The sequence below is a fragment of the Hemitrygon akajei genome, chromosome 18 (assembly GCF_048418815.1).
Source record: "Hemitrygon akajei chromosome 18, sHemAka1.3, whole genome shotgun sequence".
Taxonomy (NCBI): Eukaryota; Metazoa; Chordata; class Chondrichthyes; order Myliobatiformes; family Dasyatidae; genus Hemitrygon; species Hemitrygon akajei.
The window spans coordinates 9,563,056-9,577,213 of record NC_133141.1 but is presented as its reverse complement, the minus strand read 5'-3'; the positions used below and the strand labels follow the sequence as shown (position 1 = coordinate 9,577,213).

The 14,158-nt window shown below is 41.6% G+C and overlaps 1 protein-coding gene across 3 annotated transcripts in view; it reads left to right on the top strand.

Annotated features, from left to right (window-relative positions):
* LOC140741058 (vasoactive intestinal polypeptide receptor-like) overlaps positions 1–14,158 on the top strand; it is a 114,875-nt gene that overhangs the window by 70,705 nt on the left and 30,012 nt on the right. For all 3 annotated transcript variants that reach the window (XM_073070741.1, XM_073070740.1, XM_073070743.1), the window contains one exon: positions 12,621–12,750. In XM_073070741.1, the coding sequence (XP_072926842.1) occupies positions 12,621–12,750 (130 nt within the window). The remainder of the gene's footprint in view (positions 1–12,620; positions 12,751–14,158) is intronic.

Sequence of the window (14,158 nt, the reverse complement as noted above, 5' to 3'; positions counted from 1 at the left end):
CTGAAAGAAGGCCATAGTTGGGAGCTTAACATCAAAGGATATACTTTGTATCGAAAGGACAGGCAGGAAGGCATAGGTGGTGGTGTGACTCTGTTGGTAAGAGATGGAATTACATCTTTAGAAAGAGGTGACATGGAGTCAGTGAATGTCAAATCTTTGTGGGTGGAGTTAAGAAATTGCAATGGTAAAAATACCATCATGGGAATCATATATAGGCCTCCAAATAGTCGCCAAGATGTGGGGTTGAGATTGCAAAGGGAGCTGGAAAAGGCATGTAATAAGGGTAATGTCACAACTGCAATGGGGGACTTCAATATGCAAGGGGATTGGGAAAATCAGGTTGGTATCAGCTTGCAAGAGAAAGAATTTTGTTGAATGCCTACGAGATGGCTTTTTAGAGCAGCTTCTGCTTGAGCCTACTCAGGGAAAGGCTATCTTAGATTGGGTGGTGTGTAATAACCCAGATCTTATTAGGGAGCTTAACGTAAAGGAACCCTTAGCAGACTGTGAGCATAATATGATTGAATTCATTACTGCAATCTGAGAGGGAGAAGCATAAGTCAGACATATCAGTCCTGCAATGGAATAAAGGGAATTACAGAGGCACGAGAGAGGAGCTTGCCCAGGTGGATTGGAGGGGGATACTAGCAGGGATGACAGCAGAGCAGAGGTGGCTGAAGTTTCTGGGAATACTTCACAAGGTGCAGGATAGATACGTATCGCAGAGGAAGAAGTTCTCAAATGACAAGAGTAGGCAACCGTGGCTGACAAAGGAAGTTAAGACTGCATAAAAGCCAAGGAAATGGCATATAAAGTGGCAAAAATGAGTGGGTAGTTGGATGATTGGGAAGCTTTTAAAATCTAACAAAAGGCAACTAAAAAACTATAAAAAGGGAAAAGATTAAATATGAGGACAAACTAGCCAATAATATAAAGCTTGATACCAAAGATTTTTCACTTATATAAAGAGTAAAAGTTTTTGAAGGTACATTTAATATCAGAGAAATGTATACAATATACACCCTGAAATACTTTTTCTTCACAACCATCCACAAAAACGGGAGTGACCCCAAAGAATGAATGACAGTTAAATGTTAGAACCCCAAAGCCCCCCCATCTCTCCCCTCCCACACGTAAGCAGCAGCAAAGCAACGATTCCCCCCTTCCCCACCGGCAAAAAAGCATTGGCACCCACCACCGAGCACTCAAGCGTGCAGCAAAGCAACAGTAAAGACATAGACTTGCAATAACCCAAAGACTACTCGTTCATCTGGTATTCAACATCCCACAGGCTCTCTCTCTCTCTCTCTCTCCCTCCCTAATAAGGGAAAAAGGGGTGACTCCATTTCACAGCAAGAAGTGAGACATAACAAACAACTCACTGGTTTACGATGTTAAAAGTCCATTGCATCATTTTTTCCGAGCTCTGTGCCCAAAGAACTCGGGTCTCTGGGCACACAGCCAACACTGTGCTTTTGATTTTCCGTTTCCCACGACACACCGGATTCTTGCAGAGACACTGACCTTCGGTCCATCTGTCTCCAGAGCCACGAGATCCCAGAACTCCAAAGGCGAGCTAATCTAGACTGCATCCTTGGCATGTCGAATAATGGCCAGTCGTGAGACTCCAAGAGTGGGTCCCATTCCCACAAAGAACCAAAGTCAGTGTGTAACTCCAGGTCAGGGTCTTCAAAAGAACCCTGAAAGGGAGAAATAGAGATATTCAAGATGGAAATAGAGCTGTTTCTGAAGATGCAAGCAAAGGAGTCACCGTTAGGTGACATTGTCTCCTCCTAGGCTCCTAAGGGAGGAGAGAGTTGATATTTGACCACTGGAAAATGACACTGGTGAGGTAGTAATGGGGGACAAAGAAATGGTAGATGAACTTAATGGGTACTTTGCATCAGTCTTCACTGTGGAAAACACTAGCAGTGTGCCGGAGGTCCGTGAGTGTCAGGGAGCAGGAGTGAGTGCCATTGCTATTACAAAGGAAAAAGTGCTAGGCAACCTCAAGGGTCTTAATGTGGATAAGTCACCTGGGCCAGGTGGACTACATCCCAGAGTTCTGAGAGAGGTTGCTGAATAGATAATGGATGCATTGGTCATGATCTTTCAAGAATCACTTGATTCTGGCATGATCCCAGAGGACTGGAAGATTGCAAATGTCATTCCACTCTTCAAGAAAGGAGGAAAGTGAAAGAAAGGGAATTATAGGCCAGTTAGCCTAACCTCAGTGGTTGGGAAAGTGTTGGAGTCTATTATTAAGGATGAGGTTTCGAGGTACTTGGAGACTAATGATAGAATAAGTCAAAGTTAACATGGTTTTTGTAAAGGGAAATCTTGCCTGACAAATCTGTTAGAGTTCTTCGAGGAAGTAACAAGCAGGATGGACAAAGGAGAGGCAGTGGATGTCATCTACTTGGATTTTCAGAAGCATTTCATAAGGTGCCACACATGAGGCTGCTTAACAAGATAAAATCCTATGGCATTACAGGGAAGTTATTGGCATGGATAACAGAATGGCTGACAGGCAGGAGATAGTGAGTGGGAATAAAAGGGGCCTTTTCCGGTTGGCTGCCAGTGAATAGTGCTGTTCCTCAGGAGTCAGTATTGGGACCGTTGCTTTTCACATTGTATATCAAAGACATGTATAATGGAATCAATGGTTTTGTGGCAACGTTTGCAGATGATACAAAGATAGGTGGAGGGGTAGGTAGTGCTGAGGAAGGAATGCGATTGCAGCAGGACCTGGTCAAATTGGAAGAGTGGGCAAAAAGTGGCAGATTATCTAAATGGGGAGAAGGTTCAAACATCAGAGGTGCAGAGGGACTTAGGAGTCCTCGTGCAAGACTCCCATTAGGTTAATTTACAGATTGTATCTGTGGTAAAGAAGGCAAATGCAATGTTGGCATTTATTTCAAGGGGAATAGAATATAAAAGCAAGGAGGTGATGCTGAGCCTTTATGAGACTCTAGTCAGGCTGCACTTGGAGTATTGTCAACAGTTTTGAGCTCTGTACCTCAGAAAGGATGTATTGTCGTTGGAGAGAGTCCAGAGGAGGTTCATGAGGATGATTCCTGGAATGAAGGGGTTAACATATGAGAAGCGTTTGGCAGTTTTGGGCCTGTACTCGCTGGAAATTAGAAGATTGTGGGGGGATCTCATTGAAACCTATTTAATATTGAAAGGACTAGATAGGGTGGATGTGGAGAGGATGTTTCCTATGGTGGGGGTATCCAGAACCACAGGGCACAGCCTCAAAATTGTGGGGCAACTTTTTAGTACAGAGGTAAGGAGGAACTATTTTAGCCAGAGAGCAGTGAATCTGGGGAAATCTCTGCCACAGACTACAATGGAGGCAAAGTCCGTGGGTATATTTAAGGTGGAAGGTGATAGTTTCTTGATCAGTCAGGGCATGAAAGGATATGGTGAGAAAGCAGGCATAAGGTGTTGAGTGGGATCCAAGATCAGCCATGATGGAATGGCGAAGCAGACTCGATGGGCTGAATGGCCTAATTCTGCTCCTATGTCTTATGGGTCTTACTGTCTTATGGGAGGAAGATTAATGGTGTTGAAACCTGGTTCTTGGAGGTTGCTGGGACTGGGGACTTGAGAACTGAATAGTGGGGCCTTGGGGGTAGAGGTTGAGAGGTCAGGACATTGGGCTGAGGCTAATCTGGTGTGATGTCCAAAAATTCAAGAGCATCATTGGGGGTTTGTGTTTGGAACACATTGTGAAACGTGGAGAAAGCAGAATGATTAAAGGTAAGGCTTCTCCTCAACACATGGGTACCAGTCATATAATGGGGGAACATAGTTGTCTTGAAAGTGTCAAAATAACCTTGTTCTTCAGCTGTCCATCGATTTTGATGTTGACTGAGGCTTGAGCAGGGTTGGATGGAAGGCAGGCAGTTGCCCATGCTGCAAGTCTCCCATCTCCACGCTACCGATGTTGTCCAAGGGAAGGGCACTAGGCCGATACAGCTTGGCACTGGTGTCATCGCAGACCAATGTGTAGTTAAGTGCCTTGACACAACATGCTGCCTCAGCTGAGGCTCGAACTAGTGACCTCCAGATCACTAGACCAACACCTTAGCCACTTGGCCATGCGCCAGAATAACCAATACTGTCCAATGGCAGCATTACATGGGAATGACAACATCCACTCTATTCAAATGTAGAAACTGTATCCATATTGCAAGTATGACTACAAGCCCTGAAGTGAGCCTTTAAATTTGTAGAGCATGATATGGCCTGCAGATGGCCTTTTTCTTGTTGACTCTGGGAAGAAATTATTTTCAACAGCATAACGTTGAAAATAAAAAAGTAGTTCATGTATCCACTTAGTGAAACAATTCATAAGTCTTAAGAAATAATTTTATGTTGATTTTACTGTAGTATGAAGCTCTTTGTAATTATGTCATCCATTTATTGATGTGTGAACACATACCAATAAGCGTTGGTGTAATTTCAAGACCAATATTGGTAAATAGAGCCAGTGAAGCAAGAAAAATGACATTAATCAGAAGTCAGAATGAAGCTGTTAATTAAGATTTAAAGTAAATAATTCAAAAGTCAATTAATTTCACAGTAGAGCAAGAAGCCAACCTTGACATACACAGTGAAACATCAGTTGTAAAATAATAGGGATCAGTTTAGCTACAGAAATCAGTGTTAACAGGGAAGTGGTGAAGCAGATTTCCAAAAATAATAATCAGTAAGCCCGAAAATAGAAACGTAACACTTGCAGAGGACCTTGGCCAAGTCTGCATGCATTACTATTACATATAAGAGCTCTCAATTATTATTTCAGGACAGAAACTGTCAGAGTTTTATAGAGAGTAAACAGGGATTCTTCAGAATTTTGAAGAATGAGGGCTGACTTTATTGAGATATTTAAGATCCCAAGCAGGTTTGATTGGGTAGATGTTGAGATGTTTTCACCAGCGGAAAAGCCTGGAATGAGGAGGTATAGTTTCAAGATTAGGGACCAGATTTTTAAAATAGAGATGTGTAAGAACTTCTTTTCATGGAAGGTGGTGAATCACTGGAATTCACTGTGTCATGCTCCATAATTTGTACTGCCTTCAATGTGATTCTACTACTGGGCGCATCTTCTCCTGCAATCATCTTTCGACATTCTTCATGATTCCTGAGTTTATTCTTCCTTCTCCATCAATGCTCACATTCCTTCCTGTGGCATCTTCCCATGCAAATGCAGGAAATGCAAGAGCTGAACTTTATCTCTTTTAACTTAATGTATTACTTTTAGTGCTTGCAATGTGGTCCCCTCTGCAATGGAGAAGCCAAGCCCACATTTGATGACCTCTTTGCAGAGTACTTCCACTGAGCCGGCAGCGGTGGCCTGTGCTTCCAATTATTTATCACTTTTCTCTCTAATTCCACTCTGACACCGTCATCTTTGGCTTCCCACACTGTTTCAATGATGCACAACATAAACTGAAGGAACGGTATCTCCTCTTAGATCCCTCAGGCCCACCACTGAATTCAATAACTTCAGATAACCAGTCTTTCTAGTTGGTGGTAGAACCTACCAGTTTTAACGTAAGGTTGACAGCCTTGAGGTTAACTCTGTGTGTGTCTGTCTCCACAGATGCTGGCTGACCAGCTGAATGTTTCCAGCAGCACACACAAGATGCTGCCTGACCTGCTGAGTTTCTCCAGCATTTTGTGTGTGTTGCTTGGATTTCCAGCATCTGCAGATTTTCTCTTGTTTGTGAGTGTTCCCAGCATTCTTTTTTGTTTCAATGCAGGGTTTGGTATTGCACAATTCCAGTATTCTCTTTTTTCTCCTCTTTTATGACCTCATTCACACATTTCTGAAATGCTAATGATGATTAATAAGCATTATGCCCCCACCACACCACCACTACTTGTGCCACTCAGTCTCATTCATCCTACTCCCTATCCAAAACATGCCCCCTGTCAGCTCCACCCCTCCCTTTTTCTGCACCTTAAAACCAGCTTGTTTTCTAATATTGCCTAGTTCTGATGAAAATTCATTAATCAGATGTATTAACCCTACTTTGCTCTGCATAGATACTGATTGGTCTGCTGAGAGTTTCTAGAGTTCCCTGTTTTACGTCCAACTTCTCCAACCTATTTCACCAACCACCCACCTTAGACACATTTTTGCAGACACTGAACATTGAATCCACCAGCTTGCTTGTGTTTGTCCTGACCCCCCTCCCCCACCCTCACCGCGTTTTGCCCCACTTGTTCCCCACCACACCTCACCAGCACATTGTCGCAATGTTGGCCTGTTAGTGTTACAGCTGCTGCCAGTGCCTCAACTGCCCTATGGTCGCTCTGTCGCTGCAGCTGCCCTGCCAGATTCAAATGAGGCCTGTAGCTTGTTTGCAGCCGTATGAGCAAGTGACTTGCATATTCAAAGTTAAAAAGTTCAAAGTAAATTTATTATCAAAGTACATACATGTCACTATATACAACCCTGCCAGTAAACTCAATAAATCCAATAACCATAATAGAATCAATGAAAGACCACACCAACAGTGTGGACAATCAGTGTGCAAAGCAAAATACAACAAACTGCAAATACAAATAGAAAAGTAATAATAACAATAAATAATTCAGCCATAAGAATATCAAGAACATGAGATGAAGAGCCCTTGAAAGTGAATCCCTAGGTTGTGGGAACAGTTCAGTGATGGGGCAAGTGATGTTGAGTGAAGTTATCCCCTTTAGTTCAAGAGCTTGATGGTTGAGGGGTAATAATTGTCCCTGAGCTTGCTGTGTGGGTCCCGAGGCTCCTGTACCTTCTTCTTGATGGTAGCAGCGAGAAGAGAGCATGACCTGGGTGGTGGGGTCCCTGATGATGGATGCTGCTTTCCTGCGACATTTCATGTGGATGTACTCAGTGGTGGGGAGGGCTTTACCCATGATGGACTGGGCCGTATCCATTACTTTTTGAAGGATTTTCTATTCAAGGGCATTGGAGTTTCTGCCTGTGTTTGCATATTGTCCCCCTGATTGCAAGGGTTTCTCCCTGGTGCTCCGCTTTACTCCTACATCCTAAAGATGTGAAGATTGGTAGGTTAACTGGCCACTGTAAATCAGTGGTAGAATAGGTATAGAGTTGACGGAAATGTGGACAGAATTAAAATTCAGATTAATGTCGTTTGTTATGTGCTATGTCGTATGACGTGGGCAATCGTGGTCTTTCCATGTTCATGATTGTTCTTGGCAAACTTTTCTAGAGGAGTGGTTTATCATTGCCTTCTTCTGGGCAGTGTCTTTACAAGGCAGCTATGTTCAATACTCTTCAGAGATTGTCTGCCTGGTGTCAGTGGTTGCATAACCAGGGCTTGTGATATGCACCAGCCGCTCACACAACTATCCACCACCTGCTCCCATGGCTTCACGTGACCCTGATTCCGGAGGGTTGGGAGGGATGTTGCTAAGCCGGTACTACACCTTGCCTAAGGGTGACCTGCAGGCCAGCGGAGGGAAGGAGCACCTTACACCTCCTTTGGTAGAGATGTATCTCCACAGATTGATGTAGAATTATCATAAATGAGTTTCGGGCCGATAGCACCTATCAGCTCATCTGGGAGAAGGGAAACTCTGATCTCAAACCTCCACTGCCTTGCAGCTATACCCACTCATGGGAAAGGCTTCAGGAGTAAATCCTAAAGGAAAAATCCGGAGCTGGAGTCCCTAAGACAGTCCGACATTAAGTTCAATGCTGACTGGCAACTCCTGCAACGCTGCTGGTTGTGTCAGTCTCTGCCGTTCCTTTGGGTTCATCAGATGCGTGGAGAGGGGGAACTTGCTACATGAGCAACACCTTGCTCTCCATATTGTACTGTCCTCGCTCGCATATCTAGACAGCTAGGACACAACATCCATGATCAACCCTGACTGACGGGGGCCTCAAAATAAATGAGTAGAATCAGTGTTGACTTGGAGGGTGGTGCTGAAAGGCTGTTTCAGTCCTGTATCTCTCTGTGGCTTTATGAGCAAGCACACAGTGATGACTAAATAACTTGGTGATGCCTGCAGATGGTTACTAAATTGAAGGTGACAGCAGGTTTGTTCAGACCCCAGACCTTCAACTCAGAACACTGAAGAGGAAAATATATTATACAGTGAGCATCAGAATTCTCGAGAAGAGGAAAATTAAGAAGCAGCAATAGTGAGCTTTATATTGTTAATGCAGCAAAGTGCTTTTGCCATATAATGAACAGAAACAGTCATATAAAACATATCGGAGTCAATTTTATAACGGTCTGTAAATAGTATTATGTATCTATTGGAAATCATTTTCCTCAAGCGTAAATGCCCAGAGATGGAACTAAATTTATAAAATCCATTTTAATGAAACCTTTAATTTACTAATGCAGGGGATATGTTATGGTTCACCACACACATAGCACCTGCATTTGCAATCGCTAACACACGTGTCTCATGCACATAAGCGATATTGATTTAAATTTAGTTCTGCTGCCCTGTGCTTTATTGATGTAATAAAAGCAGATGGACTTTTAATGAGGGCAAATACGTCACAGGTTTGAACCTGATTATTGATGAAAGCCCTAGGGTTCCTCAGAGAACATCACTAGCTTCTCTCATTGATCATTGCTTCTGCTAAGAATCTTGCATGTTTGTTTTAATTTAGCTAAGGATTTATGCAACAGTGAAAAGACAGCATTTAGTGCCCATACTCAAGGGTCTGAATAGAAATCTTGTCCTGTTTCCTTCGCTGTCTTGTGCTTAGAGGTGAACTGAACATTTCAAAACATGCATTGATGGATAAATTGAATGGTGATTATTCTGGGGGGTAAGATTTTTAAAGGATAGTGAACCAAAATAGGGTTTAGAGTACAAACTGTCCAGAATCTGTCAGAATGGTGGAACAATCTGAAGGGAGCAGATGTCCCACAGCAGTTAGCTACATAAAGATCAAAAATAGGAGCAGCCGTTTTCTATCTAGTCCCTAAAGCCTGCGGCACCATTCAATATGGTCATGGATAATCTCATCTCATCTTCTATGTCATTTGCCATAGTCCTCAATTTACAAAGTTAAGAATTCCTTACATGAGTACACATACAAACTAGACTTGCTTCTTTTCCTAAAGGATTTCAGGTTTATCACCATAATCTGACAATTCCAGACACTGATTTTTATTTTCACATTTTGTTTAAGTTGAATTTAAATTCCCAAACAGTCCTGGCAGAGTTTGAACTCCTTATCTCCTGACTTTTAGACCAGTAAGACTCAGTGAACCTGACAGTATTTACACAGCTATTATACCTGCGTAAAAATAGCAAAGGAAACACCAGAGTCCACCCAAATGCAGGAATAATAGTGTCACACCTGTGAGGCTCCAAAACCAATACAGTTAACCTAACCTTATGGAAATATGCTGCCAGTACAACACAAAGGATCTAATGAAAATAGGTGTGAAAACTTAATCAGGACAAAAAAAAAGGGAAGCAACTAACAAAAACTGATGATTGTCAGTCCTTAGGCATATGAACAATTGATAATCTGGTCATTTCTGGTGCCAAGTTACTTACAAATCCATTTATAGAGAAGATTTGTATGTATTATGAAATCAGGATGCCATAAAGCATTCGGCATCCAATTAAATACTATTTGAAGTGTAATCACTGCAACGCCAAGCAACATTGGAAGCACAGCCACTAAGATGCATGCTAAGACATGATTAATAGAGCAACGTGATAATGACCAAATAACCCAGATAACCTTCTGCATGTTCTTGGCACAGTAGCAGAATGTCAGGCCTTGGTACAATACATACAGTGGTGTCCTTATGAGAATGCACATAATTTTCTGATTTAAATTCCAGACCAATGTTGAGTCACTGTCCTAGTTAACATGCCTGTGCTTGCAAAAATATATCTGCAGGACACTAAACAACTAAGGATAGCTTTAACTACAAATTTGTACTGCTTCAGAACACAATGTTCCCTCACAGAAGTGATACTATGAGCATGAATACCTGATCTCATTGAAACATACCAAATTGCCAGGATAAATGAGTCAATGTTTTTCCTGGTTGGGGTGTCTTGAGCCAGAGGTCATGGAATCAAAATCGGGCAGAGGTTAGAAGAAATTTCCTCACTTGGAGAACAGTGAAACTTTAGATTTCAAGACAACAGACAATTTGCTGGAGGAACTCAGCAGATTGAGGAGCATCTGTGGAGGGAAAGGAACTGTCAATGTTTAGGGTTGAAGCTAACTTTGCATTGGTCTCAAACCGTCAACATTTCTTTCCTCTCACAGATGCTGCTCAACCCACTGAGTTGCTCCAACAAATTGTTTGTTGTTCCCTATTCTGGCATGTGCAGCCTCTTGTGTCTCATTCAGAATTCCAAACTCTAACAGGCTTGAGTAAATTCAAGAGAGGTTGGATAGGTTTATACCAAATTTCATATTCCCTCTGTGCTGCTGTTACACCATTAATGTGACTAACATCCATGGAATAATTGGCAGGAAATTTTCACCTACAAGAGCAAAGGAGGCTGCTGGGCAGAAGAACAAATAACTACCTCTGAGGCAACAGCAGCATGTCATACTCAACATGGGGCTGTCAAAACCATCAGAGATCTTGAATGTCTGCGGCAGTCACAGACCTTGACAGATCTTTAATAACAATTAACAAATACTTGTGTTGTTAAAGAATGATTTCAAAAATATTTACCTACCAGATATGGCTCCTTGAGCACAGAAGCTTGCTCTTGATCAGAGAGGTCCAGCACACTGCTAAGGCCTTCCTGCCAGAAGTACAAGCCTCACCTCTGGGTTGATTGACAGCCAATGCCACAGACATATAAATACCTATAAATCACAAAAATAAATAATAAATAAATAAATAGTGCAAAAAAGAAATAGTGAGGTAGCTTTCATCAGTTTTTGGACCATTCAGAAATCCAATGGCTGGGGAAACAGCTGCTCCTAAAACATAGAGTGTGCGCCTTCGAAGTTCAAAACTTCAATGTAAATTTATTATCAAAGTACGTATATGTCACCATATACTACTGTGAGATTTATTTCTAGGCTCCTATACCTCCTCTCTGATAGTAGTAATGAAAGAAGCATGTGATGGTGAGGTTCCTTCAAAAAGTTCCTTATGAAGATACCCTTAATGGTGGGGATGCTTGTGGCTGTGAAGTTAACCTTTAGGGAATCTGCACGAGGATTCTGAAGTCCCCTTTGTACCTCTGATTTCCGAATTCTCTCATTTAGAAAATATCCTGCACCTTTATTCCTTCTACCAAAGTGCATAAGCATACACATCTCCACGCTGTCAACACAATGTAGTATAATTTTCATTTTGCACTTTTAAATATTCATGCTTTCTTTGCTAAACCTTTTCAACATTAGTGCATGTTTTGTCGTGTTTTGTGCATATTTTAACTTTATATCTCAAATATGTCCTTCATCTCCATCTCAAGAATGACTGAATTGGTATCTGGAAATTCATTCATCTGTTTGTGTGAGTATTGTTTTTATTCACTGATATTTTTAATATATGAAGCGAAGTAGATAATTGGTGTCTGTTATTCATTGTCACATTAAGGTTGGTTGATTTGATTAATTCACTCTTCTTTAGACTTTAATATATTTAAGCAAAAGCTTAATCTGGATGTAGTGGTGGATGTGCTCTTAATAAACAGGTTAAGCAGCTCTTAGATAGATCTGTAACTAAAGCATCAGCCTGCTAACTACAGTGGAACCATTCTCCATAGACAAGAACATGATCAGTTATGAGTATCACTGGAATAGCAAGAAGGCAATCTTTACTTGAGGATCTAAATCCTGATTATCAGATTGGCTTTATTGATTTCATAAACTGAGAAAAAGGTTTGATTCTAAATTAGTAGCATTAGCTTCTATAAACATGTCTTGAATAAAATTTAATCTCATGCAATATCCTTCCTTTCAGCAACTGAGACCAACCTATTTCTAGATTTTTTTTGCGAAGGCAGATGTTTAGTCCAAACCTTGACCAAGTGTTTGACCACACTGATCACTGCATTATCTAGATCCTGGGGCTATGGGACATTTTGAGAGTTCCTTGTCCACATAATACATTTTTAATTCTAGTTTTCTAGAGGGTGCTGACATTTTTAGATATTGAGGAAGCCAATCCTCGATAGGGCTGAGATATATGTGAGGGACAGATTTGTGAAAATGCAAACTTCTGAAACAGACGAAGATGTGCCTGCTTCTAGTCTAGCTGTGGCATATTTATATAGAGCCAGACATCCCATTTGGCCAAGAATTGTCCATGGTTACATTTGTTAATCACATGCCATGTGTAACAAGATCTCCCTCCTCCGTGGTCACAAGAACAATCAAGAACTCTGCTCATTCCCACCTCCCCCAAGTATCAGGTCCATGGTCTTCAGTTGTTTCTTAACCCAGGATTGTTAAGGAATGGGAGTTGAGGGAGATGGTGAGAATGCTGCAGATACCACTGGGAAGTGCAATAGGAAGCTTGAGAGAATAAGTTAAATGAATTACAGGTAAGATGTTTAACTTCTTGGGCTTGATGTATTTACTTCTAATTGCATGGTATCTTCTGTTGTTAACTTTTGCTTTAACACAGGAAACTACACTGCACCAGGAACTACATCCACATGAACTTATTTATGTCCTTCATTCTGAGAGCCATCGCTGTGTTGATGAAGGATAGGGTGCTGTTTGACAATGACTCTGACCAGTGCACCCTTTCCACGGTAAGCAAGAGCTCACCGTCCTCAGGTGAAGCCACCGTCACTATGTACGGAAACTTAATAGGCAATTGCACAAGGGATCCTGTTCTTAGTACTTAGCTTAAATTAAAACAACAGAGAATCAAGGTCAGTTTTGTAATATTTGTTGTTCTGGTACATGGAGCTTAGAAAAATAGAGGGCTATGAGTAACCCTAGATAATTTCTAAAGTAAGTACATGTTCAGCACAGCATTGTGGGCTGATGGGCCTGTATTGTGCTGTAGATTTTCTATGTTTCTATGATTTTTTTTGTGTTTTCTATGAAACAGGAAACAGACATTAGAGATTGATACAACATCCTTTTCATTGTTTCTATTTACATTTTTCATCAAATATTTAGGCCACACAGGGTTAATTTCACAGAGTCTCCATCTCAAAGATATGGACTAGGGTTCTTCTTCTTCTTGGGTGATCCCTCCAGGTCAAGGATTACTTGCTTCCACTCTGGTTTTGCTGCTTCTGAGGTGCCTGATGAAGGCAATGTGGACTCTCCCACAGATGGGAAGGGGTAGCCAAAGGAAACAGGGTAGTTTGTAAGGTGGTTCTTTCGTTCAACCACTTATGTAGGACCTTCATGTGCCCCTGATGCATGGCCTATAGATTCTATATACCATACCAAATGTTCTTTCTCTGCTTTGGGTAGAGATACTCAGAAGTCAATGGGGACATTGCATGCTTTCAAGGAAGCTTTGAATCTTTTCCTGTAAATTCCTGGTAATTTCTTCCTTTGGCAGAACCCAGACTGCAACACCCATTTCAGCTATTGTCATCTTGAGGTACTGGAGATGTATTACGGAACAATGTAAAATTTTCATAACTGTACTGAAATGACTTTAATTGTGAACCCAGCAGGCAGATCGTTTTTAGGATCCAAAATTGAGGAGGGAGGGAGCGGTTTAAATTGGCATCTGTGGACACAAGTAACTAGGGAAGTTCAGGAAATCAAACTTCCAAAAAGGAAGTTGTACTGTCTCCCTGCTAGTTCAGAGAGGGAGTTCACTCATTGTCATAAAGTTGTACAGCACAGAAGAAAGCCCATCAGCCCATACTTGTCCATGCCAACCACGATTTATATTCCTGTTTCCCAGCACTTGGCCCATAGCTCACAAGGGGATTTTAGATAAGATGTAAAATATGGGAGCAGAATTAAGCCATTCAGTCCTCTTTTGCTTTTGGGAGTTTTTACTACATTAAAGTATACAATACAAATGGCAGTGTGCCACATTATTATTTTGCGATTGTGATTCTCATTCTCCCATGAAACGCACAACCACCAATGAATTTAGTTCTAAAATGAAACTCGGTATCTTTGTGGGATGAAAGTCTCGCCAACGCTCAGCTTCTTTGCTGCAATGGCTACAGATCAGGGTTA